Raw genomic sequence first — 27278 nt, 5'->3', positions numbered from 1 at the left:
CTCATAAATCAACGACAACTGTCGACATGGCTCAATTATTGTGACAGAGCGTTTCATTTGGGGGCAGAAAAGGAATTTGGAGGCCGACAATATTAATCTGGTTTCAAGAGAGTTATGTGAAATAATAATTCAATGTTTAGCAGTGGAAATAACAAATTGCTCGGTATACAAAGTGGCCGTGAAGCTTAACTATAGAGCTATTGTTTAATGCAAACACAAATTGACATTCCTGCGTATTTTTTCCGTTTTTCTCAAAACCATTAAAACCTATCAAAGAAGGCAAACGTTGCAATTTAACCCCCCCCCCCCCCGCTCCAAAGCCGTACGGGAGGGAAGTTAAGGAAACTTTTCCATTTTGTTTCTGGGATTCAGACAAAACAATCACAAGCAGAATTCGGAATTCCATTTACCCTAATGTTGTTCGGATTTACATAGCACACATATTTCTCGTTAAAAGCCCGGTCATATCTTCTCTCGGAGGCAAATCCGTGGAAAATTCACCGCAAGCGTCGTCTGTATAAACAGGAAGTCGAATATTTACTGCAGATTAAAATGCTCCGAACCAAAAAGGGAATAAAAGACAAGATAAGAGTATATACAAGCCGGAACAAGGGATGATATGAAGAATTAACTTAAATGCTCCCAGAAGAGTGCTTCCGAGGGCCTCGGGCAGGCAAAAACTCTACCTTTCGTTACTTAAAACGTGATTTCCTGCGGCGGAACGTATTTAACCTGTCCAAAGTAAGGATTACCGTTATTTAGTTAATGCCCTTTCTGGTCGGGATTTAAAAGTGAGATACTGTGTGGCAATTTTATATTGTTCTTGGCTAAGTTGTTGGTTTGTTGTTTCGTTTAACGAGATTCTCTCCAGGGTTTGCGGCTACCCTGTTTTATAGCTCGCAGAGAGCAACGCTTTATCTTTGCAGTTCTAAATTGCCCATTGAATTTCTCGGTATATTGTACGATATTAATTGTATCCCAAAGCATAAAGAGAAAAAGAGAGCTTGAATGTCTTGGTTTTTGTTCGGAATACATGGACGACAACAGTGGTAACTGTTTGAGGGTGATATGAATTCTTTAGCAGAGTTGATAGGGAAATTGTAGCAGATTCAAGGTTAAATGATTAATAAAATTTCGATAAGTTAAAATAGATATTTATCTGAATAGGTTTCTGTATGAATAAAACAGCCTATTTCATATCAATAATGTGGTCCTGAAAGCTTTATAGCACAAATGACATCGACATCTTATGTTTATGCGACTTTATGTGGAATTTCGATTACTGGACCACAATATGTGTACTTAATATGAATAAGTTTAGGTTCAGAACTTTTTAAATAAATAGTGCATTTAAATACTTGTCCAATTTGATTGTTCAATTTAATTAATATTTAATCAACTGACATATATCGACTAAGAATACCTCACTAAAAGTTGTAAGACTCGGAAATATAGTTTGAGATAATATATTTGAAATGGAGATCTTGTAACTTAGTTGTAGTTTGAGAAACTTTCAATTTGAGGTACTTTCCAAATTGCGATGTGACTTTATAAGCGTATTTTCCATAAGTCTATAGAGTTCATCGAAATGTTGGACTTGACGCACATACGTATGCAAATTAAAAAAAGGAGCAAGTAATTCTATACCTTAGAAGTTGAAACAAATATCATAATCCTGTTGTTATATATATGTGTTCATAGTAGAGCATGTGAAAATGACTAATCTGATATATTCGTTTAGCTCTCTTAAACACATGTTATCCATATTATGTTTCCCTGATATATCAGCTATCAAAATTTAGAACATTTATAAAGTACATAAATATCTTCCTATTCTTCAACTGCCCAATTGATTATTTTCAGATCTCTTCAACAGAGGGTCGCTAAACATTTTCTATTAATCTCCAGTGACCTGAATTTTGAAACTCACAGAAATCTCAACTGAATAAGTATAAAAACCAAAAAAGCCATAGTTCCAGGTCTCCAATAGTTATGATTCACTCCAAATTCGTGAAACAAAAGCCAATAAGTGCAACAACTTTCCCTCGAATTCTCAGTAGGTTCACAAGCCGAGCTTAAGTCTAAAAGTGTTTCAACTGCTGCACACGTGCGGAGAATACGGAGTTAATGATTATTTAGGTGCCATCACCCATTTTCAATTAATTATTATGGAGCACTCTCTGCCATAATATGTTACCACAACGACTTTCTTAGCACTCTCCAACACGTGTTAAAATTGTTCTTTGTGATGACTACCACAGCTTTCATGTTCTCCAAACTTGTTAAACTTTTGTAAGTCGTCTACACACAAATTTGTTAGTTTGTGCCTCAAGGGACACCTGCAGAGTCGACGAAAATTCAACACATCAGTCAAAAAGCCATAAGTTCTCAAGTCTACGACCTGTAAATCTTCTAAATTTAAGACTCATGTTTATCCTTGTGGGCTGAAGAACACTTATTCAAAACATTCTCTCCTGAACCCATTTATTTAAATGGATTCTCAAAACCCTCAAACACTTCTTTTTAATAAACAAAACTGCACTAAATGATATTATAATATTTCTACTTCTTCTCTTTATCGTCAGTTGTCTGTATCTTCTTCTTAGCTTCCTCCACCTTCTTGACCTTAGTTTTAGCCAAACCAATATCCTTTGTAGTCATCCCCTTGAGCATCCGAAGAGCTTCCATCTGTCGGGGCGTGGCTTTCTGTTGGTACTCAAGGTACTGCTTCACTACCTCGGTTTTACCAATACTGAGCAATTTACAGGTTGTATTTACAGTGATGGTCAGCACCATTTTGGTGATTTCTAATGCGACCGTAGCCACATTTACAATTTTGCTAGACATGCTCGCTTAAAATGAATTGACATGTTCTTTTATGACTTTCTTGACAACTAATTTTCTTGGTTAGATTTCCACGTAAACGTGTTTGTTCAAAGTATTTTCTCTTTCAGTGTTGATGAATATAGCTGAAGCAGTGAGAATAAACAGACTGAACGTTCCCGATCTGGTAGATTTCGGAGACGAAGCGATATTGGACTGTGATTTTACAGTGGGCGCAACTGAACATGATTTGGTGGTGAAGTGGTATTTTAACGGGTCGCAAGTATATCAATGGATTCCTGGTAAGTTTCCATGGATATGGAATTTCGTATTCTTTAAGAATATCATCTGCAGGTGCTAGAAACCCCCAGAGCTTAGGTGTCTTGAAGGGAAGGGTCAATTTGGAACCCAAACCCAGTGCCGACACTTACGGCGTCCATCGCGCCCTACACATCTCGAAAGCCGGTCCTGATTTGTCCGGAAACTTCACTTGTTCGGTCTCCACCCTTGAAAGTGAAGATGAGGAAACCAAACCCATGGTTGTGTTAGGTGAGTTTTTCCAATTAAATTTAACATCGCTTTCGGATTTTAATAAGTCAGGAGATTCTCGTTAGCGTCGAAAGTTCATCAACAGATCCATCATTCAAAATTAAAAACCTGGATGCACTTTTATCTCCCTGGAGGCTCTGTGGCGTGTTTTCCCGGAGATGCTTAAGTGATTAGAATAATCCTCGGAGTGTAAAAACGTTTTTCCCGTCATTATGTAAGTGATTCTCGTTAAAAGAAGGCGCCCAAGACTAATGCCTTTGTGGAGCGCGTTTTTGCGGGGTCATCACGGACTCCCACTTTAAAATCCCAATTTTTTTCCAAAAGGCTCGATTTCATTAAATGTTTTAAGTCGGTTGGAAATTTTAATAAGAGGGCTCCGTGGGAAGTTTGATACTCAGGAGCTGCAGGAAAGTTTAATAAACATGAAATCCTCCCAATACTGCCGAAACAATGTCACTGAAGCAACTTCAATTAGTAAGTTCGCAGTGGAACAAAGCGCACTCGAATGCAACGGAGTAATCCGTGTTGTGTCCCTACCACTTAAGGCAAAACCGCACAGTAAATCCACTTCGAGACAATTTCATTCGATATCGATCACTTAACTATTTGCTCCCCGGGGCCTATTTTGGCTTAACCGGAAACCGGTTCGCAAATTATTTGGGTCTCGACGATATTTAATGATTGAAACCTCCGTTCACGATTTGGATTTCAAGACCAATGCATTTGGTATGAGCAGAAGGGGCTTTGCGCCCCTCCAATGCAAGGTGACCGCTTTACGAGCCCCACTTTTGGGATTTCGGTTGTTTTAAGAGATAGGAGGTGGATTAAATTAGAGCAAAGTTGCGCAACTTCTACTGCAAAGCTGGTGAGTGAACGTTTTCAAATCAGCAGTGTTGTCGATATTTTTTTAAATAACCGTGGAAAAATGAATTTTTTTTTTTTCATTTATAATGATGAAACGAAATTTAGGTTTTTCGCGAATAATTTGAAATATTTTTGGGAACATTGCCGATTGGACAACGAATTTTTATCAAGTTTGAAATTCATCAACTTCGTCTTGATAGAACAAGAGCTAGACATCTTCCCACTCACTCTCGGAAGTCAAACTTTTAGCACCCGAAAAGTACGGCGGAAACCCAAACGTCGAATCTGTTTGAGATGATTCCGAGGTCCACATAAACATGAGTTGGTACGGGTACGGGTACCTCCCGAGCATTTACTTTCCTATTGGTGACCCCTGGAAATTGGAGAATTATCTCGAAATATTTAAAACTTCAAATCCTCTGATCAGTCTCCCAACATTTTCCATAATTCGACGTTGATGAATCGTGTGGGTTATATGTATAGACATTTCTATCACAGAGTTTCACATAAATTCTGGAAATTACAGGATTATTAAATCAAGCTCGAAGAGTCTTTCCTTCCATATTTTCTAGTCAAGTAATATGTCGGTGAATATCGAGAATATTGTAAATTACTGTAGGTTTATAGATTTAATGAGAATTCAAGGATTTGTTATGAATTTCTGGTTCTGCAAACTACATATTTGTATGAATATTATATACCGTAAATGCCAGATTTGAGAGAACTCATGGAAATAGTTAGCCATGTTAGTAAATTAGAGAAAATTCCTCCTGATACGTGGAAATTAGTGGAAACTGACGAATTTTCTATGAATCAGTAAAACTTCAAATTTTCCTCAACGTCATTCAAATGAATAGAAGATTTAAAAATTAAATCGATCTCAAATGTTGCTAAAAGCCTTACCTGTTATATCTGTTCTTGCGTGACTAAAATGACATTACCATTTAATTTTACATGATGTCTGTATTATCGTTTCAAAAAAGACGAAATTTTGACGTTATTTTCTGGTTCATTGACGTGTGAGCACCAAACTAATCAATAAGTGACGTGACCTAAACGTCAGCTTGCTGCCTGGAATTGAGAGATAGTGGATGGCTTTTGGAGTGGGTGTTGATTAAAGATCAATTCTCCCGAAAAGGGAAAAGCACAATCGTCTAACCCCGACACTTTTCGAATAGGCCCTCGGTTGGTCATTTCCCTTATTTATCAAAGCGGCCGCCCCAAATTTCCGGCTTGACCTGTCCAGCGATTACAGCGGGGTTTGCTTGTTTGTTTTGCTGCTCTGATTCGATGAAGTTTTATGTTTTAAATAAGCGGTTTCAGGAATTCAAAGCCGTCATAAATTCCCATTCAAATCTCCTTAAAACTTTCAGCAATTCCGCATCGGAGTTTCATCTACTTTCATGAGCGCGTCACGCTCCGCGATAGATCATCGAGGAGAACTTCACAGAAATGTGGGGGCTTTTATTTGTATTTTCCTTTTTCATTCTATTCGGAGCCCATAACTCTTTTCGGAAGTCTAAGAGAGACGACAAATTTTATTTCAGCGTCGTCCTGACGGCCACTTCGTTTATTTTTCAATTTCGGATATATACGAATATTTTATTTATTGTGATATTTATCGGGGGAATGATGGGCCCGGGGGCTTTTTTTCGTCGGGATTCACTCCCGCGTTTATTGTGTTAGCTTGATTGGGATCGTCTATCATGTCGAGCACGTTTCGCTTTATTGAGTGCCAGAAATAAAATGATAAATCGGGAGCAACCTTTTGATATCGAAGACACGATATGAATGAAATAGTGACTAAAACAGAGGATATTCAAATCGGCGCATTTAATGTGTTATTGCTTTCCAAGAGCAGGTGAGGTGATAAGAGGCTTTCGGAAACAACAAAGTTCGTTTCGGTCATTTTTCTTTCTCTCCCCATTTGATTTTCTGTGAAAAATAATAAAGAATCCAAAGACTCCCTCAACTTTCATAGAAACAGTCAAGTCTGTCTCCACCTAAACCAAACTCACTAAACGCAAACAGCTGCACACCCTCCGTCAAACCTCTAATTCCAAAGATATTTCACTGTGAGGTTTCCATCAAGAGTAACTCTGTAACTATTTTTTCCATTAACTCACTTCAATTATTGAGTCCTCAAACCACTGTCGGACAATTGTGGTTACAGTTGATTCGATTCATTGTTGGTTTAATACGAAACTACTTCCAAGTCACAAAATGCAATTCTGAGATTAAAAAAGTTTTGGTCCATCTCTGAAAACGAATGTAGTTGGAGCTTTTATAAAATAAATGAGGCCCCGCCACAAAAGTCCGCAGTTTTAATTGAGGCGGAGTATCTCGGTCCTGGTTTTATGTGAAATTCAATTATTTCCGCGAGCCGGAGATAATTGCCGATGAAATTGAATTATTAATGAATATATTATTGTGCGGTATAAGAGATAACTTCCGTTATTCAATGACACGGTTTTTGCGTTGCCAAAAATTAACTTTAAAATTCCAAATTGATCTTCGCGAAAGTCCGGCCGTGACCGGACCGAACTATTTCTGGGTTTTTGTCAATAAATCTCTTTTCAAAGATAAATCGACTGCACTTAGAAAAGCTGCAAAACGTTTAACGGTTCCAATTTAAAACATAACGGAAAATCGTTGCGGTTTTGCTCGGGAAATTTAAGATAAATGAAGTACGTAAAGTTTTATAAAGGTTACTTCCGTTCTGAGCGTCGTGATGGAAGTTCAATGCGGGATTTCTCGAAAGTTTCCTCTTCGAAGGGTGTTTAAAATTGAATTTCTATTAAACATTGGACGTGAAAAGAGCATAGAGTTTTTATAATTGATCGCTGTCTCTAGGTTTTTCAATAATTGAGATTCTACTTAAAGGAAATAATATCAATTTTGCATGAAACAACTCACGCTCCTCGCTTTGAAGAAAAAGCAGCTACAAATATAAGATAATTAAATTGTCGTGCGTGCAGCTGCCTCGAATACATTTTATATATTAATTCAGATAAATTTGAGTATTTATGTATCCATTAAAAGTAAATTGGACAGAGAAAATATATTCCCTTTGTGGAAGTCTTGTTATTCATGGTTCAGTGCTCAGAAAGAGGTTGCTTGAAAAATTTAAATATATATTTATGTCCAAATTGATTTTAAAGGGCTTTTTATTATACTGTTGTGCAGCTACATACTGATTCATTGTAGGCCTAGTACAATAAACCAGGTGAATTTATGATTCAAGCAAAATAAGGCAGGTATCATATGTGTCTCGTAAGTTATGGAATGAAGCTGCCAGCTTTCGTTATGTAACTAGTTGCGCAACGAAACTGGTTTACACACCTGTTTAGTTTTCGCAAACTGCCAGTTCATTTATCAAAGTTAGAAGAAGTGTTTATTTGAACTTTCGACATAGCTATTCGATTACAAATGTATATATCGAAGAGTTATTGAGCTCCGACTCAGAGAACAGATGCTGCTTTAAAAACAATAATTACCTATTACACAACCAATCCTAAGATGGCAATTAATCACGAACTTCACTGAACTAATTACATTACCTCGCATCAACCTACTATATCTCAAATTAATTGCACAATAATATACTGCCCACCCTGACATGATATTATTGCATATTACATGTTAAATCCCTTACGGTTGATCTCTTGAAGCCCTTGAGCTGGGACATACATACAATTTAGTAATCTAAATAGAAGAGTATAGAATAATTTATTTCTTTGATATACTATTGAAATTTTTAAAAGGGTAACTACATGCAACTGCTCCTATGGAAAAACTGTTCGAAATCATGGTTGGTTAGCACTTATTTTATATTTTACACAAACGTCATAGAACTGAAAACTGTGTGATATGCTTTGCGATGCCCATCCCGAATTCCATCATTTTAGAGTCAAGCACCATTAAAATTACGGTATCATAAATAATTGCTGTTCCCTCTATACTCAATACTGCTGGCCACTGCAATCCTCCACTGCACTATGAAAACTTGTCGCCGATCTTAAATTAACTCGCAACTGAGAGTGTAAGAAATTAAGAATTTGCGCAAGTCGTATTTCTTTTAACTAGGGCAGTAAATTTTGAAAAAGTGCACATTAGTTTGTAATAAAAATTCGACACTCTCCTTTTCGTGCTAAACTTCACCATAAAGCTTAACTCTAGCCTTGGCCATATAAATCGCTGAATAGTATTTGTGAAAAAAATTCTTCCAGAAATTTTCAAACGTAAGATTTAAAAACCTGTAAAATTCCACCCACTGCCGAGCTTCACCTAGTAGTCTACTTATTGCAAGATCTAATTTCGCATAATCATCGATAAAATTAGGAGTGCGAAAATGCTCTCGTAACTGAAATGTAAATCTCTTCGGATCTTTATAACAAAGGCATGAAAACACAAAAAGAAGGATTTAGTTCAGTCAAGTTTATATTGGGCCAACATGTTAACGAAATTTTTGGTTCTTACTCGTATACTGACTAGAAAATCTATTTCATTTATCTCCTAAAACTCTACTTGTTAGTGAACTACTAAAAACAGATGTACAATTTTAATTATAACCACAAACATGTCCCATCCAGTTAGTTTTAATTTCCATAGCAAAGCTGAGTTTTACTAGTAAATAATGAATTACGAGTTCCCCTGTTTTGCCTTTTGTACATAGAGACTGCTTGTAATGAAAACTATTTCGAAACTATTAATAAAGCTTTATTCCCTTCGCTAAAATGTGGAATAATATTTTTTTATCTCCAGATTAATAAACTTCCTCGTCGATTTCCTTCCAGATGAAAATCCGGACTAATTAATTGCTGAAGCATTGGACGATGAATAATCGGCATTAATTTATTCGGGATCCCGAGGAATTTTTATTGGCCAGAAAAAAAATTATTACAGTAAAGACCTAGTTTTTCACTTTGGTTTATTTCCAATTCCAAATTTGCAACAAGTGACAATATTCAATATGCTTAAAATTTTTGCTCTTCTTTCATTCGCTTTTTGGACATCAAATTAGCTTCATAGGAAAACTTAATTATGTACAATTAAAGGAAGCCCCCTAAATAGGGGCTTTCGCCTTTTATAGCGCAGTCCGCGCTTTACAGTCTCTTCTAATTAATAAGCGATTTGAGGAAGCAAGCTCCGTCGTTTAATTAGCCCAGCAGCACAGAATAGCATCACTTGTAAAAAGGCTTTGACTAATTTGTTGGCCGTTAAAATTGGAACTAAATTCTATCATGGTTAACTTATTCAAGCCAATTTACGTATATAATTTGCGATTGAACATCCTTATTTTCATCCCTATATTAGAGTAATGAAGGACGTGAATTTTGCAACAAATGAAACGTACATTTCCTAGCGAAACATCGAATGTTTTAATATTCTAACCAAACAAAACACAGTGAATTAATAACGAATTTAATTCAGTGAATAATAAAGTAGGGCGACGCTGGTTTGAGATATAAACGAATTAACATTTAGGGTGATATTAAAGCAGACACGTTGCCTTTTTGCGTACTCGGCGAAAGCAGGAAAATGTTAATTAGAGGATTTCCTGTCTGCAATCTAGATTTGATTCCTGCCGGAGAATTGTATGTAAAAAGTATTTCCCAAGCCGGAGTTTAGTTCATTAAAATTAGAGACAGCTTTAGACTATATCCAGAAACGGAATAAATTATACACACTTGACTCTCGAGAAAACACGAACTAAATTAAGGACGAAGATAAATCGCAGCTGTGACTCTGAAACTTTGATTTCTCAAATTCTTTTGATGGTAGAAAGACGAGTTGGTAATGGCAGAAGATTTGAATAAGTCACGTAACTTCTCGAGCGCCACTTCTTTGTGTCGGCCTGGACTTAGGGTTTAATTTGATGCTTGCGGACTTGCAACACGCCCTTAAAGCCCTCAAGGGTTTTGGGAAAGAGCCCTTGAATGCCGCCACACTTCACATGAGAAACAAGTATCTCCCCAATTTCTTTTTTTTTATGAATGGAGGAGAAGTTTGATCATTTCGCGTGAGTTTCAAATTATGAGTTTCTGTTGGTAATGCACAATTGCGAGGCAAAAATAAAAATTGCAATAAAATTTTATACCAGCGTCACACAAGACTATTATACCGTCTCCGAACTGTATTCACAAGACATTTTTCCGAAACTGATTGCGGCCAAAGGCAAACATTCCGAGATATAAAGTTGCAAACTCGAGGAAACTTGCACTCTTTATTGTCCTCTATCGAATCGCTTATTGCCATCCGGTCCATGGCATAATGCCCACATACATGAAACTATTAAAGCAGATTTAAATTTCACGGTGGATAATTGTGATATTAAGATCTCCCCCGCCTGCTGGAGCACCATAAAATTTAGCTACTTTCGTGCATAACTTGACGCACGAGGGAGCAGCGGTTTTTGCCCAACTTCCAACAAGTTCGCTCCTTCGAGGGCCATTATTCAAATGTTGCCAAAACTAACTTCGTATGCTCTTTTGTCTTTATAACATAAACTTGAGGATTCGTGTATTTTCTTCGGGGGGTTAATGTAACTAACCCTGGAGGGCACTCTCTGAAGCAGAAGTTCCCAGAGGTTTAGGTTTCCGAAAGATTCTTTAAATTGAAATTTGAAAACTCACGACCTCCATCCTTCTGTATACTTATGAACTTAGAGAATCTCAAATAGCTGATCAATAATCTTTAAAATGTATTGAAAATCAAGGCTAGGAAGGTCATTCTTGGAAGAGGCTTAAATAAGGTTTACATACGTATGGTCTGTTGATGCCAGTGCCATTCTTGTTTCCGGTGCCCAAACATGCACCCTGCATTACAAGTACTGCCAGAATTAAAAAAAAATTAACTGCTTTTTAACATGTTTATTGATAATCATTATTAGCGCTTGTCAAAAATGCGTGTTTACACACATAAAATACTGGCGCCAATCAACTGACGTCAATCAACTGACGCCAATGATTCATGAATGCGTATACTCTGGTTAATATCATTATTGATACGAAGTATTGGCATCAGTATATTCGCATATTAAACTTCGTATCCTTAAGTATACAAAAACATTAATGCTTCTCAACTAGCGCCGATGATTGATGCATCTGTAAACCCTGCTTTAAGTGGGGCTTACGCATGCTTTAAACAGCGTTTACGGTTGCATGTTTGTGCGTGTATAGACACCTAGATTTTGAAGTGCCAGTAAACTAGCGCCTACAATTCGTGCCAATAGTAATATTAAAAGCAGCTGAACATTTTATCAGCATCAGCGTAATTACTGGCACCAATAAATCATGCATGTGTAGACCCGGATTTAAACGCGGAAAGCGCACAAATAATCATGTAAGTTTATTTGTTTGACTTATAAGACAAGTAACCTTATTTAGATGTCTAATAATTGACTTATAAGACCTTGCGTCTGATAATACATTAGTCTTTTTAAACAAAGGAAACAAAGCCACGATTTCTTGCACGCAGAGAAACTCACCATCGATTTCATAGCCGCAGCTGAGAAGATTAGCAGACAGATATTTGGAGTAGGAAGTCGATGAATTCACGGAAAACATGAGTGATTGCCGGAATATCCTGTTTTGTAGCGATTGAAAACCTATCATTTTGGCAAATAAAAATCCTCAACACCGTAAATGATAACTACCAGAAAATACGTTGAGGAGGTTTTCAGAGGACATGTTGGATAAATTCGAGAAAGAAGCAGTTATTTTGCCAGAAATTATAGCTCTTATGATTCAGAGGAAATGTGATAAAAGCTTTCGACACAAAAATGAGAACAGATTCCAAGAAGCATATTAGTGGAATGATAAACTCGCGTGGTTTTGCAGAGAATGCATAAGAATTAGGAGGAAATAAACGTGACGAAAACGTAGATAACACCGAACCGAGGATATGAGCAAAATAGAAAAACACAAAGTATAGGAAAAAACTCAGTTGGAACATGTGATTTTTGAGAGCATAAGGCGAAAATTGAAACAGCTATATGACTAAATTCTGAAATAAAAACTCGTATCTCTAACAGTTTTCGAACATTTTTCATTTAAATTTCTCGGTGTAATGTAAAGGAATGAGTACCATCAATTCATTAACTGCACCAATTCAACACTGTCAGCAAACTATCAATTTTTAAATTCTACCGCAAGAGAAATATGACAACAAATGCAAGAAAAGTATAGAACGATCTCTGTAGAATATGGTACACCACATAAAGATTGGGAAGAGCATGAGCAATGGGAAGAGGCAGGAAATAAAAGCAGGAAACAAGAGAGAAGCTTTTGCACAAATGGCAAACTAGATGGTTAAATTACGAAAGGTGTGCGAGAGTAATTATAAAGGATGCTGCACAGTGGCAGGGGTCGAAATGGAAGGGAGTATACAATTTCCATAATACGCAGGCATAGCGTGTTTCGCACATATCTGAAACGCATAAGGAAGCAGGACACAGGCGCGTGTTCGCATTGTGGTTATAGAGCACACGTTACTGAAAAGCGTCAACTTTAACGACATTAGGGAAATGGCAAACACACTCTGTAATGCCAGAATTGGTAGAGCTAATATTAGTCGTTTATTAGTTCGAAACGAGGAGGAGGCATGCAGATGATGAAAGGAAAGGAATGGGATGAAAGAAGGCGAAAAATCAACCAGAAACATGAAAGTGCAGTGTTCAGTGCAGAATGTATAGAGCTAAGCCCCACACACGGAGGTAAATCAACGGCTTACTGTTCATATGCGAACAGCATTGACTTAATTCGCTATAGTAAAAAGGGTTTATTTGGGTTGAAGTTGAAAATTTATAGATTTTCTTCAAGAGCTAATATAACTGACCCCCAAGGGCATGCTCTTGGAAGGTGAGTTATCTGGAATGTTTTTCAGACTCCAATTAGTCGGAAGAGCGTATTTTAAACGATTTTGCATAAAATGTCAGTAAGATGTTCAAATTAGTTAAGTTAGCGAAGTCTTGCATTTTCTTGGAAGTTTAATGTAACTGACTTCGGAGGTATTCTGTGTATGAGCTTTTTCAAGGGAAAGTTATTTGGTATTTATTTTAAAATTGTTGACTTTTATCGCTTTATATATATAGTTGTCGTCTTTAAGGTTTTATTTTAGTGCAAGTGAAAAAGGTAAGTAAATAAAAATAAGAAAGGTAATGTATCAGATCTTGAAAAGTACTAACAGAAATGGAAGTTTCATCTAGGTGTATTAAAATTATTTGGAAACTGTTCGCCCTCATTTCTCTTTCGAACGTTTCAGTTTATTTATGTTCGTTAAAGTTGAGACTTTCTATGTTTAGTTCGGAGTTAAATTAACAGAAAAATGCTTCCTCAAACAGAAGTGTTTGGACGATGAATGCCTAGAAATAATGTATTGATCGCAATCATTTGTAAATTATTTAAAAATTCCTGCCCTTCATCCCTCTATATAATTTAACTAACAGTTGCCTCAAGTGTTTTTTTTTAACTTTAAAGTTGGGAATGCCTTTAGCTTATTTGATAGTTAATCATCTAAAGCATTATTTAGAACACGGACTCTTGGATAATTAGTATTTCAGAATATTTTTAAATTACATTTTTTACATAATATACAAAATTATTTCAAAAGTTCTTGCACTACATAATGTTATAGTTAGTGAAATTTATTACCATCCCTTTCATACCTGTTTCTAGCTAAATGAATTAAAAGCATTGAACATTTTCTCCTTTCTAAGCGTCCTTCAAATGGACTTATTGAAATAACACGCTGTGCGAATTACATCGTAAAATTTAATAAAATCTTCTCTATGCTTGTAGCAGAGCGCTGTCTTTCGCTTATTAGAGCTTTAATATCGAATGGAATATGGAGGCTGCCATATTAATACGGATTAACATTATCGTGGCATGAAAATTACTGCAAAGTAGTAGATTATTTGGAAAGTTAACGGTAAAACTTTTGAGCTAATAACAATCAGTTGCTCGTTTTGCGGAATACACAACTTCAAATTAATCTTGAGATTCACGACCGTCGAGCCCCTAATCTGTTTTTATAGGGTATATGGGTCAAGTTTGCTTAACTGCTTTATCCGAGGAATTTCAGATAATATTACTGTTTGGTGGAGGGCCACTTTGAAGATTAATGCGGGTCCCATCAACCTTAGATATTGTTCTCTGCCATAAACACAATCAAACGGACTTTCGAATTTATTCGCGACATATTAAAATTTAGGACTCGGTCTCATTCTATTAAGTTTATGAAACTCTAATGGGGTTTATCGCATTTTAGATCATTGACCAAGTATGAATAATACTTCCATGTACGTTAAATGCATGTCGCTCGAAGCATTTCCGTAAAAGCCATTAGTGTCACGTCGTATCATTATTTTTGGAAAGCGGATCTCCGCTCCAGAGCAAACACCATATTAAATTACTGGATAGCGCCAGTGAGCAAACTTGACCCACATCGGGGTAAACAGATAATGTTTTAGGACACTTTTCTCTTATCCTTTTAGCGTTTGAAATGGATAGTCCCTGAACCCCAAAATTAGTTTATTAACTTCAAATTAATAATAGCAATAATTGGATATTGGATAGGAAAATCAGCAATTTCGTTTACAAATACCTCATAATTTATAGAAACAGCAGAAAAAGCCGAGTGTGGAAATTGGCTATTCGAAACCTGAACAAGCAAATTAGAAGGCTTATTCAAATTCGTATAAATGCTGAACATTAATAAAGCAATGTTTAAATGAAAATAATTATCCGGGGCCTATCATTGCTCGGGTTTCGATTTAATGGAAAATTCGGACTTTTCACTGGGTAACAGAAAAAGAGATGTTTAATTGGAATTGTTTGGGATACGTGTCGTTTCATTAGTTACTTGGGACAGATAGGGATTCCAAAGCTCACGATTAAACTTAAAATTAACTCTTGATTTCTTGCTACTGCCGTTCTATGGAAGTGGCAGCATTGCTATGTTGAAAAAACAGTGGCGTAGACTATTACCATTTGAAGAGGCAAGCACGCATGCCTGGAAGATGTTTTAGTAAAGGACAATTTTTAAAAACTTGATTTAAATAGACTTTTCATGCAAATAAGTTTTAGGATGAATAATCGCCTAAATGTAGTGAATTATTGCCCTCAAAACGGATACTTCGCATTAACGATTTTTTAAGTGTTACTACATTTATAAGTTAACAAAGAAACAGTGACCCAACAAGACTTGATTTGAAGGAAAAAAATAGATCGCTTAAAACAGGTTTCGAGGAAAGAAAAGTTTTAAAAATTGTATCTTCCTGAATAGGTCTCTACGCTCATGACTTCCGGAATGTTTCTTGGATAGGTCTTTTATCCCAATAATTTTTGGGATAAATAATCTACCAAGCATGGTGAATTGTAAACGTTTTCCTATCTACAGATATCATCCAGCATCTTCTTTTGCTGCATCTCAATTTTGCATACGTTCCGCGTCTCTTCTTTTGTTTGCTACTTTTCCTGTTTCGTACATATTTGGTTCATTTCATGTATCAAACTAAAACTATCTCAAATAATTTAATCATAATTTAAAATGCGTTAGAGTAATTCTTACGAAGTAGTTTTAGAAACTTAATCGCATAAGCCCAAAGATGTTCTCTTGCAGAAATCTTAAACGAAATTGTAGTGGTATACCGCGAAAGTGGCCATATATTACGGATATGTACTGAGACGTCTCGCCGAACACTCGTAAAAGTATGGAGTGCTCTCTTTCTACATCAAAGTCGTAAAAGTTTATTAGCAAACTAGATCTAGTATAGTTTTTGGTGACATTATGGAGCGCGACTTAGTTTTGCGGGCAAATTCGGAGATGGGGACTTTGAAAGTGTTTTTTTAGAGTTGGGACAATGCCAAATAAGAAAATTTAATCATAATGTAGAGTTGTTTCGACGATTAGAGTTATATTTGAAACTGAATGAATAACATTAAACTTCTTTGCTTCAAACCACTACGTGAAAATGGTAATTGCTAAAAAGGTCTGGAAAAGGCAAATGCCCTTTTTTATGAATACGTGGACTCACTCCTAAAAATCTTGCTAGGGTTTGTGCTTTTGGGTAATAAAATGTGCCATTTTCTGAAGGTTTATGATTCATTTCCAAAAACTATAATTCGCAATATGAAATGCAGTACCCGGAGTGTTTTAGTGAATGATAAATATCTACTGCGTATAAGACTTATAATGTAACGAAAAGAACATTTTCATTCATATCAAGTTATATGCTGTTTGATTTTCATTATGTAATGTTCAAGGAAACTCAAGATCCGTCCGAGCAAAAAACACACGCTATGAATTTCCGAGACCTTGGGTAAACACAATTACATACCTTCTTGGATTTTAACCCTCTTGGAGGGTTCGACCTCTTAACAGGGCTATTTCCAGTTCATGTTTATGTTAATTTACTTTACATCGTGTTTGCGATAAGGAGCGCTTACACTTCCCGTGTGTGAGTACATGGGAAAAATTTTCAAAACGTTTCTAGTTATTCTACAAATATTTACGATTATATATACAGGGTTCTTCAGAAACACTAGTACAAATGGTATAGCAGATTAGTCGATAAGAGATTAGAGTGATTCAGCTAAACATACCTTGAAACTACCCTCTTGAATGTGCAACCAAGTTGATATGTATGATCAACGATTCCTGTGCTAGACATCTTTATCTTGGCCTATATATTAAACCGATGAAGGAAAGGAATTTTCAAATAACTTCCTAATTAAGTTTACTTAACTAGGCTTAGTAATGAGTTAAATTTTCTTAGTTCTAGCTTAATCTCGAACTCCTAGTATAACCCCGGCAGATCAATTTCCCATTTAATCTCACCCGAATCCCGGATTAAGATTAAGCGGAATGTGACGATATGGCACTCGATTCTCGTTCGGCATCGTCGTCGAACCCTGTTCGTACAAACTGAGGTCGAGTAAAAGCAGCAACGATAAAATCCTTCTGATTAAGTTTCACGACCCAATTGGCAAAATGTTATTCGGGGATCGCATGTAGGAGCGGCGTCACAATAGAATGACTGCTCTAACTCTCCGATAGTTTTCCTTTCCGCTGCGGAACCTTTGAAATTGGTTTTTGCTTTTTATTGGAAAGATCTTATCCAATCAGGACAACAAACTCTCCATGCATTTTTTGCTCGGCCCAGATTTCCTTGCTAAATGTGTGTAATTTTGATAATGAAAGCATATAAGGGAGCCACACCCTGAGGGGTTATATAAGGGGGGATAATGAGTAAACCTGCGTTCGGATAATAACGGACAGAAAAACAGAGAGTATTATTATATGGATTGAGCGGGGGTTGGGCTGTAATTATGTTTTGTCACGAAATCTCGAACGACGACAGCTTTAACGGTCGAGGAAACTCGTTTTGGAATTATGTAAACATGACACCTAGTAAATTTGCTCTAAGTTCGCTATTACAAATATGGCCTTCATGCAGACAGGGAGTAATTTAGTGTTATTAGTGTCCTGTTCTCGCGCGTGTATATTTGATCGCAGCCCCATTTGGAAATAATTGGAAGCAAAATTTCTGGTTCGCAATGTCGTGTTACTAATTTCAGATTCAGAATTTTAAGTTTTGGTATATTAACTGAAATGTGAGTATTGAACTTGGAGAGTTGCGTCGTAGGTTTGCCGTTCTTACAAATATATACAGTGCTCTTTTACATGTTTCCTAACTTTCTCCCTAAAATTCAGAATTTAGTGTCATTCAAACCGGTCTCCACTCCAGTTGTTTGCTCTCTTCATGGCCAAGTAATCGTTTATTTTTTTTTAAGATTTGTTTGAGTTTCATGAAACTGTTAATAATAGCTTTATGCAGTAGGTATAAGACTTTCATGAAGCCCAAACAACACCAAAAATGTGATATATTCAGAAGGTTGTTCCAGCTAATGCTTGGAGTCACCATAAAACTTATTTAGGACCAAGGTACTTGATACCCTTTCCTTGCTACTTTTAATGTATAACAGATTAACAATAGCGAGATGAAATACGTTGTAGATACTGGTCATAGTTCTCAACTACTTATAATGTTCGTTTAGACCACCATCATGGAGACTGATTTCAGCCCCGACTGTAGCTTGTTTCAGTTTCAATATTTTTCCTGTTCCTTCAATTCATTGCGTTGCATGTCAAGATCCTTTTACTTCTACACTTGCAGGACATTGTGCCACTCGCCTTCGGCTCGTGTTATTAAATTGTCTTGCTCGTGTAAAGAGTATTATTCTCGGTAGAAGTTTCATAATATACTAAATTAGCTATAGAAAAATTATTCAGCATACTCTTTCATCATTGGCAATAATAACGAAATAGAATTCCACCTCCTCTATGTAGAAAGTAAAATATATTTTCGCGTGATTCCCTACTGGCGTATTTTATTTCTGAATTTATACCCGAATTCGCTTCCTTGTTGAATATCTTCTCTCCTGAAATTGGCAGTTTTATATACGTCTTGTCACGCTTATCACGGACACACGATTTGGGTTATACGCCCGTTCGTTGTAATAAAGGAACACAGTTTGTCTTTATGCATATGTTTAGGTTTCAAATGCATTTGCCTTCAAAACAACGCTGTTTGCAGTGAGTTACGTGTACTAAATAACTGATTAAATTACTTCCAACGTTGTGTCAATGCAATGTGTTAATATTTTATGCAGAAATAAACCTAGTCTAAACTTCCCCTGAACAAGTAATTATTGCTAATTGACGTAAATTGGCTTAAATAGCTAAATTTGTTAGGACTTGCGACGTATTGTTATATCATGGATTATAGTTATGTTATTTATTAGTTTAAATGTTCAAAGTGAGTTTAAGAAACTGATGTTACGCCCATGGACAACCCCAGCCATTGGGTAATACTGTTGGAATTCCCAGCGCTTAACACTCATCTTCGGTTGAGGGAAGTTATTTTATGATTGGGATTTCCAGCACTATTTTTTGTCGGACTAAAATTGCGAATCTAAATTAAAGGTACCGCCAAACGAATACAATGGCTGGGCTCCAATAAAAGCCCAACGACCATGCCTCTAAGTGCTACGCTTTAACGCGACAAGGTAGCCTAGAAGCCGCTAATGGCGCCTTATCGGGAGTACGTCTATGGGTGTTACACCTCCTTATCAGTACTTAAGGAGGGCGCGAAACTGAAGAGGCTCTCTTTTCTCGCTACTTCATCACGGACTTGTGCGCGCTAGATTCTTCTCGTCAACATTCTTTAAATAACGTATCTCTCGATATTGTATAGTTGTTAATGTTACCAATAAACCTTTGTTAAGTTAAGAAGGTTTAGTTTCTCTTATACGCGAAAGCAGTGTCTCTGAGACTGCGAACTCAGGGTGGTCCTTCATAATCAATCAATCCAGTCCACGATATACGTAGTTCACGGTTATCGTATCGAAAGGGGTGAATCGACCCAACCACGTACACGCGCCAAATTTGGACCAAACAAAATTAGCGATAAATAGAAAACTTATTTATTTAAGGTTATTAAAGTTACATATTGCATGCAAGTAAATTAACATCATAACATAGCAATCAGCCTTGAATTTATTATGTACTATTCATGAATTTATAATTTGGTCTAAACTCTACTTTATTAGCTCTCATTGTATGTATCAACCTTTGTGTTGCCTAATGAAAGGTAATTGCATTTGGCTATTAAAAGTTCGATTGCATGGAGAAACTGGTTTGGCTTTATTTTGAGAATATAAAAGAGCGTAGCTGTTAATAATAACTGTTGCTGATAGTACAGAAAACAAACAACAATTATTTTTCTTATTAATTCATGGCAGTCACGTGATCACTTTATTCACTGCTGCTCTATTATAATAAAGTTGTAGATCTCATTTCAGTCGGCGATCATACATTTTATTTTCAATATTTTTTCCCGTTCGGGATGAGTTGAAAGCGACTTTACTTTTCATTTTGCATATCCGAAATACTTCAACTTCTGCGTCGCCCTTGAAGCTATGTTTATAATCGAATTATTCCAAGTTAATGTATAGTCTGAGAATTGCACTTGTGCATGATTTCCGTAATCAATCGTGATGGCATTGCTAACTGACAACATATTCTAAATACGATTTACCTTTAATTACAAGCTAATTTTAGGTTGTGGTTCCATTAAAGATAGCTTACATTGATGATAAAATTGGACTGGCGCTACTCCATGTTGTGTTATACAGAGCTAACATTTGAAAATTATGTTGCCTTTCAAGAAAGTCTGTCTCATGAAATATCAAAAATCCTGTTTTTGCAAAAAGTGACTTGAAAATAACAAAATCAGAAAGAAATAAATAAAGAAAATTATACGAGGTGCTTCAAGTGTTCACCCTCTACTTTCCAGCAGAGATCTACGCCGCTTCTTAAATTCTGCATTGATCTTAAAACGTTCCTTCTTCTTATTTTGATTTTTAAAGTTGTGACGATCTTCTTTCGCAGCTCATTAATATCGACGAGCACAGATTTATGATATAAACGAGGTCTTTCATAGTTCCCTATAAATAATAATGTAATGGGGAAAGATCTGGTGTACGTGCTGGCCACCGTATGTTTCTATTGTTTGAAATGACACTAGTGGGAAATATTTCAGACAAATAATCACCACTCTCGTAGCGTTATGTTGTCTCGAATCTAATGGGAAATTCAATTCATTGCCGTTTAGTATTTCTGAGGAGGTTTTAACAATTTGCTCATCTCCTGTAAAAGTTCCACTTTATTCTCATTTGCTCTATGAACACGTCTTTTGGCCTTAGAAAATGCATTAAATTCAACTATTTCGAGCTAGTCGCTGTTGTTCTGGATACTGCTGTACATATGTTCCCGAAGTAGCTTGCACATTTCGATGCGAAGCATAATAAATTTCTAGTATGTCTCGTTTTTCTTTACTTGAAAAATGTATATTGTTAAAAAATGTATAGCGATTTTGCACCTGTAGATAACATTAAGCGAAATGCCAATCATTTTAAATCATGGCGTCAAATATGCTGAGAAAAAAATAACAACGTTGTTCCAAAATTCCCGAAATAATCCGGAAGTCATAGAAATGTTTCGAATTTTGGAACGGCACATATAGTATTTGAACTCCAAATTACGCAACTTTGCCGGAATTTAACTAACCTGGTATCTTTTGTGGTTACCGAGATCCTCATGGTTCAGCTCAAAAAGCGAACGCCCTGTGTTGGCTCTTCGTGTCGAAGAATCAAAGTTGATGCAACTCTACCAACAGGAGAACTTTCAAAGTAGCCTTTAAATAAGACCGCATCATTGGTTAGGTTCAGGGACTCCACAGATATATATCACCCAGAAAAGTTACCAATACTTGGACTTATTGGCCTTAAACAATCTACTTATTATCATTAATTCTCCCGCTGAAATATGACATTTAATATTCGTCACCATCGCAATGATATTCATACAGGAATTGATTTAGTGAGACATAAAGCGTATTGAAACTGCATCGCAAATTACATCACGGGTCTCTCCATTACAGTTGTACAATATGCACGATGAAATATGTGTGTTCGGAATGATTGAGGGTGCGAGACAAGTTTAGATACATCAACCTATAGAAACTAAGTAGACATTATAGCTGGATGATTGAAGCCTGCATATATTTTACACAATACGTATTCGGCGGAATAATTTTAACAATAAATTAATTTAGTGGATATTTCGTGTAATTTAAATTGCAGGCATTGTTTGCCGAAAAATATTTTCAGATTTCCATTCGCACAAAGTTCATTAGTGATGTTTATATTTCGAGCATACATGTAGTTATCTATAAATGGCACCATTAGCCTCGGCGACTGAATATTTATTGGGAATTTAATTTAGTTAAGTATTACTGCAAAATACAGATTTTAATAACGTGTAAATGGAATATTGTTATAATACGAACGGAAGGTATATTGAAAATTAATTTACGGGTATGTAGAAAAAAGCTCCAATATGTTGAAGTATTCGAATCGGTGGTTTTATAGTGCCATTTAGAGACGCTAATGAGGTTTCAAGTATTATTTAATTATTCAATAAGAGTTTTCTAGAATTTAGTTCAAGTTGTGTTGATAATGAGGACACATAACTCATCAAAACCATAAAATCGTCTCTCCTAAAAAAAGGATATTTTATGAGTCCCTAACGGGCAAGCACCGCAATTTTTTCCGCTGATCTATTTGCTATCCCTTCCAGATCGTAAACATTTTTATATAAGGCTCTCGAAAAGATCCCCTCATCCTAACTATGTTTACATTTGCATTGGCCCGAATAAATAACTCCCAAACAGACTTTAGAGAGTCTGTAATGGGACAGTTTGGCAATAAGTTTTCCCACAGCGAAGGAGCTTTTAACAACAATCTGCAAAATGATTACCTTTCGTTTATACATATAATGCTTAACTATTTTGCGAAACCATTGACCAAAAACCATTGTTATCTTGGAGAAATTATTGTGAAAAAATGTGCTCATAATAGAAGCATTGTTCCCCTTTCTTCTTCAAGAAACTTAACAGGCTCTAATTAAGCCTTTAATAATATGAGGACCTTAATTAATGCCATCTTTATAGGCATCGTCTGGTTCTAATGTTTCTTTTGTGATAACCTTGGAAGCAATATTAGGCTTCGTTTAATTAAAAGCAGAGAGGAAGTCACATATAAGATTTAATACTATGCTTATATGTACAACAATGTAAGACTTTATTGTCGAAATTCTGCTAAAAGTGTGCTATAGTCAATTAATGTTAATATTAATCCGGAGGAATGCGATCATATGTCTGTTGTTATTTTGAAACTAAACTGTTCCGAAATTAATGGACTCAGAATTGTTCTTAAAGCTTGCTAAACCCATATTATGCTAAAGTCAATCTGCACGATTAAAACCACGCCTTTGATAGTATTGTGAGACGCAGCTATCTGTCTTTAGGAATTTAAATGACTTAAATTGTATTTTAAAGCCTTTTTAACCAAATTTATGCTAATCGTTATCTGGAAGGTTCAAGCCATGTTTCTGGTCTTATTTTGAGATGGCAGTAGCCTCATCTGGCTCTAGAGAAGACTGATGTAAAGTTCTGTAAAGCCTGTTAAAACGAGCTTATGATACCATGAATCGGGAAAAATAAAACCATGTTTCTGAGATTATTTTGAGACTAAATTAGCTCTGATCAAAAACATTGTTAATTGACGCAATTTTTTTTAAAAGTATGTTAAAGCCTCTTTTTACTGATGTCAATCTGGAGAACTTAAATCGTGCTTCTGGCATTGGTGGCTTTGAATCCAAAGTAACCTGAACTGAATTTAGAGAGTTATTGGAGTGAATTATTATTCTCTTATATCAAAAACATGTTCATATTGTTATTTATAAAATTGTATTGTCCTAATATTAAAATTCAGATGGCGGGCAGAAGTTTTTTAATAAAAATTAAAAAGTAAATATTCCTTTAAATTTCAATTCTGTGTTAGCAAACACTCACAAACATCCCACCACTTTTACTTATATATGAGAGAACTTTAATCAACGAACTCTTGAAGAAACTAGCGACCAAAGACCAACTTTTTCACGAAGAAATCCAATAAGCCTCAAGTTTCTCACTCTGAATACGTTGGGGGCCCCAAGGTAAAAATCATAATTAAATCCAATTAAGCCTTTTCGGGGACAAACCGTTCATTAAAAATGGCCCCGGCTCAAAAAATCTTTTATCGTTAGCAGCCGGCTTTAGTGTCACTCTCGCAATTAAGCGACCTACGGGGCACTCTTTTTTAATTAAAAATTGCAAATTAAAACGCTTTGAAATATGGATGGGGGCCCGTTCATAGACAAGAGGCACCCCCGCGTGTGGCTAATATATTATGCATCAAACCTAATCCTGGCCTAATTGCGCCTACTTGTAGGCATAGTCTCACACATAAAGGCGACAACAAACGCATAATTAAATCCTCTCAAAGGGGAAACACCTGACAAAAATTTAATCTCGAGAAAATTCGATTTACCCTGGCATTTCCTGCTCAAATTTTCCAGGTAATCCTCCTCTTGTATCTCATCTCCGATCCCCTCATTAAATATGCCCTTAGACGGCCTAATGCGCCTACCTAATGTCAGGCCTAAAAGTTAAAAACAAGATTTAACTTTGGCCACAGAACTTTAATACGGGGATGACTTTTTCATCGTCAAAGTTTCCAGATACAAAGTCCTGTTTCGAAGATGTTTTTGAGGTTTTCCCGGATTAGGTTAAGGTGTGTGTTTTTGGAAACATGTGAGTGAAAGGAAGTTACTACTACGTGATGGATGATGAGAATTTTCAAACAATTTTAAATCGATAAGGGCTAAGAGTTTTCTAATATAATAAACTCGATATCTGCAAGTCACTGTAGCTAAACTCATTATCATGTCGGATAGTTCCGTGTTCTTTGTGATTTTTAAGCAGCAATTTAGCACTCCACTGAGCCTGAAATAGACGCGATAATAAAACATTCGGGCACTTTGTTTGGCCTCAAGGCATGCTACATAGTCAAAGGCATAAGCATATCAGTCTTCCCGTCATGTCTTCCGACTGGTTCTCCATGATTGCCAACATAACGACGATAAACCCACCTAATCAGCCCTTCCTGCTCCGGTGACTCGACGAAAAGGCGCCGTGCTAGACGATGGATCCCTTAAATGTTAATTCGCTTCTTTCCCTAATTAACCCCGCCGCGCTCCGGTGCTCAGTAATTCTAATTTAAATTTAATTCAGTTTATCTTACCCGGTACACTGCGAGATTATCCCTTAAATAATTGCCAGAGACCGCCATAAGTTCTTAAAAACGGTGTGGTGTGTGTCTAAGGAAAAAATGTCTGGGCAAAGGCCGCTCAGTTTGGAAAATAATAAAATGATGGAAACAGATTTTGATCAGTTTTTAAAGAAATTTGCCTTCTAAAATTTGAGTTGTGACTCTCTTTGTGGTATTTCCATAGGACGATATGGAAGATAAAATTATTGTTGTCGCAATAATTACAAAGAGAAGTAGGGTTTTGAAATTTATTACTCAGTTTTTTCATTTAATTCATTTATATTGACTAGTCAAAAATAAAAAATATATCGTTTTTACGGTTTTAATTTTTGAATTTATCTCCATAGCACGCCTTAGGAAGTGTTAATTTTTAAGGAATAAGAAAAGACATTTGCCTACATTATATAACTTAGTACTGCAATTCCCCAAACAAAAATTGATCGAAAAATATGAGATCATACTGTGCCCCATAAGAAAAACAATATCTTCTCCTGTAAAATTTGCACCCTTTTATTAGGAAACCTTTGACACATTTATTAGCCATTATTCCGCAAAAATAATTGATAATTCACTTTGGCACTGATATTTGCAAAACCTTACTTAATTGGAATAAGAAGTGAACACATTTTTATAATTTTTTTCAAAATTGGAGGTTACTCTTATAATTTCCTTATTCTCCAAATTGTGTCCCTCTTTTCGCCCAAATTTCAATTTATTGTAAGAGTTTATGAGATTCCCATTATTCGAAAAAACTCTGTAGATAGATAAGGATTTAAAGTTTTCTAGTCTTATTTTCTGAGATACTGCGGTTTGACAATAGATTTTATGTAGTAGAACTTTTATTGAAATGAGCAATTTTAAAGAAATAACCAATTTTGCTCATTTCTTTTCTATTTCTTCAAAAGTTCAAAATTTCATTTGAGGCAATATCATTTCATTACACTCTAAATAGTGCAACTTTTCTCCAAATCTGCTTAAGTTATTACCGCTTACGAGAATTGCATGACAAGGAAACACTCCACAGAATGATAAGGGTCGAGATTTTCTAGTAATTTGTAATAAAATTTTTCAGTGGATTGAAAGAAGGTTTTACATAGTACAACTTTGGCTTCAAGTACAAAATTCATAAGAAACTAATCAATTATGTAGCAGGAAAACAGAAATAAATTTTTCTTTAACAATTTTTCATCAATAGTGGAATTGCTAGAAGATGGCGAAAAACGAGATGTTATGTGCATACTATGTATTTGAGGTAGATGGGACTCTCGAAAACAGTATCAGATAGAAATTACATTAAATGGCGAAAAACTTGCTCAATTTGAAAATTAATGAAGTAGTGAAAACAAATTGTAATTAATTTTATATTTTTGAAAAAACTAAATAATGTTCCAATGTTTGATGTTCGATTCTCCTTGTAATATTCCTATTATACATAACATAGTTTTGATTGCAATAAAAACGAGATGTTACGAAAACAAAATTATCGATATTAAATATTGCAAGAAAGAGGTAGTTTTCTCGATTTCCAGTGTGTTATTTCGAATTTGCTTTTATCACTTCAGTACTCTCTAAAGTATATAACTTTGCTTCCTTAAATCTCCCTTTATTGCCGTTTACGAAGCCCCCTGGTAGAGAATAACACATTATATGAAGCGATGAGGGTACAGAGTTTTCTAATTATTTAAGATAACGTAGCGATTTTAAAGGACGATTTATACTATAGCAGAACCTTTATTGGAATAAAAAATCCATTGGAAACGAACCGAATCCGCAGCAAGAAGACAGAAATAAGTTTTTCATTAAACCCGGACCGCAAAATTATCCATCGAGGCATCGAGGCTGGGAGTTAAAAATAATGGGTTTCCCGATACAGGGAAGACGTAATCCCGGAAAAACCAACAAATCCCGAAATGGATATCGTATGTAATTTGGACGCCTCGCGCTTCGGACTAGTACTGGCCTGATTGGACCCATAATTTACCGGCCTGACCGAAGTATTTTCCAGAAAAGCAGTTTTAATTTGTCTTGCTAAGCTGTGCCACATCCGGGATCTCTTTTTATTGGATTTTATAGGAGTCGTGATGCGGGGAAAAACGGTAGAAATCAATTACTAGGACCGTGCGGTCAATTTACTTTTCAATGGGGATTACTTATAAAATGTTTCGAATGTAAATAAATAGCTATGTAGTAATTGAAATGTGTAAAATTGTTATTTACACAACAAGAGAGGAAAGTGCTGCGGTTACTCTCGTGAATAAATTGCGG

General features: G+C 35.9%; 1 protein-coding gene across 1 annotated transcript in view; it reads left to right on the top strand.

The window, feature by feature from the left end:
* The window catches only part of LOC136411861 (uncharacterized), a 114769-nt gene that overhangs the window by 29799 nt on the left and 57692 nt on the right, over positions 1-27278 (top strand). The window contains exons 2-3 of the mRNA XM_066394637.1: positions 2955-3125; positions 3178-3372. Of these exons, the coding sequence (XP_066250734.1) occupies positions 2955-3125; positions 3178-3372 (366 nt within the window). The remainder of the gene's footprint in view (positions 1-2954; positions 3126-3177; positions 3373-27278) is intronic.

The sequence above is a fragment of the Euwallacea similis genome, chromosome 1 (genome assembly GCF_039881205.1).
Source record: "Euwallacea similis isolate ESF13 chromosome 1, ESF131.1, whole genome shotgun sequence".
NCBI lineage: Eukaryota > Metazoa > Arthropoda > Insecta > Coleoptera > Curculionidae > Euwallacea > Euwallacea similis.
This window is presented reverse-complemented; position numbering and strand designations above follow the sequence as displayed.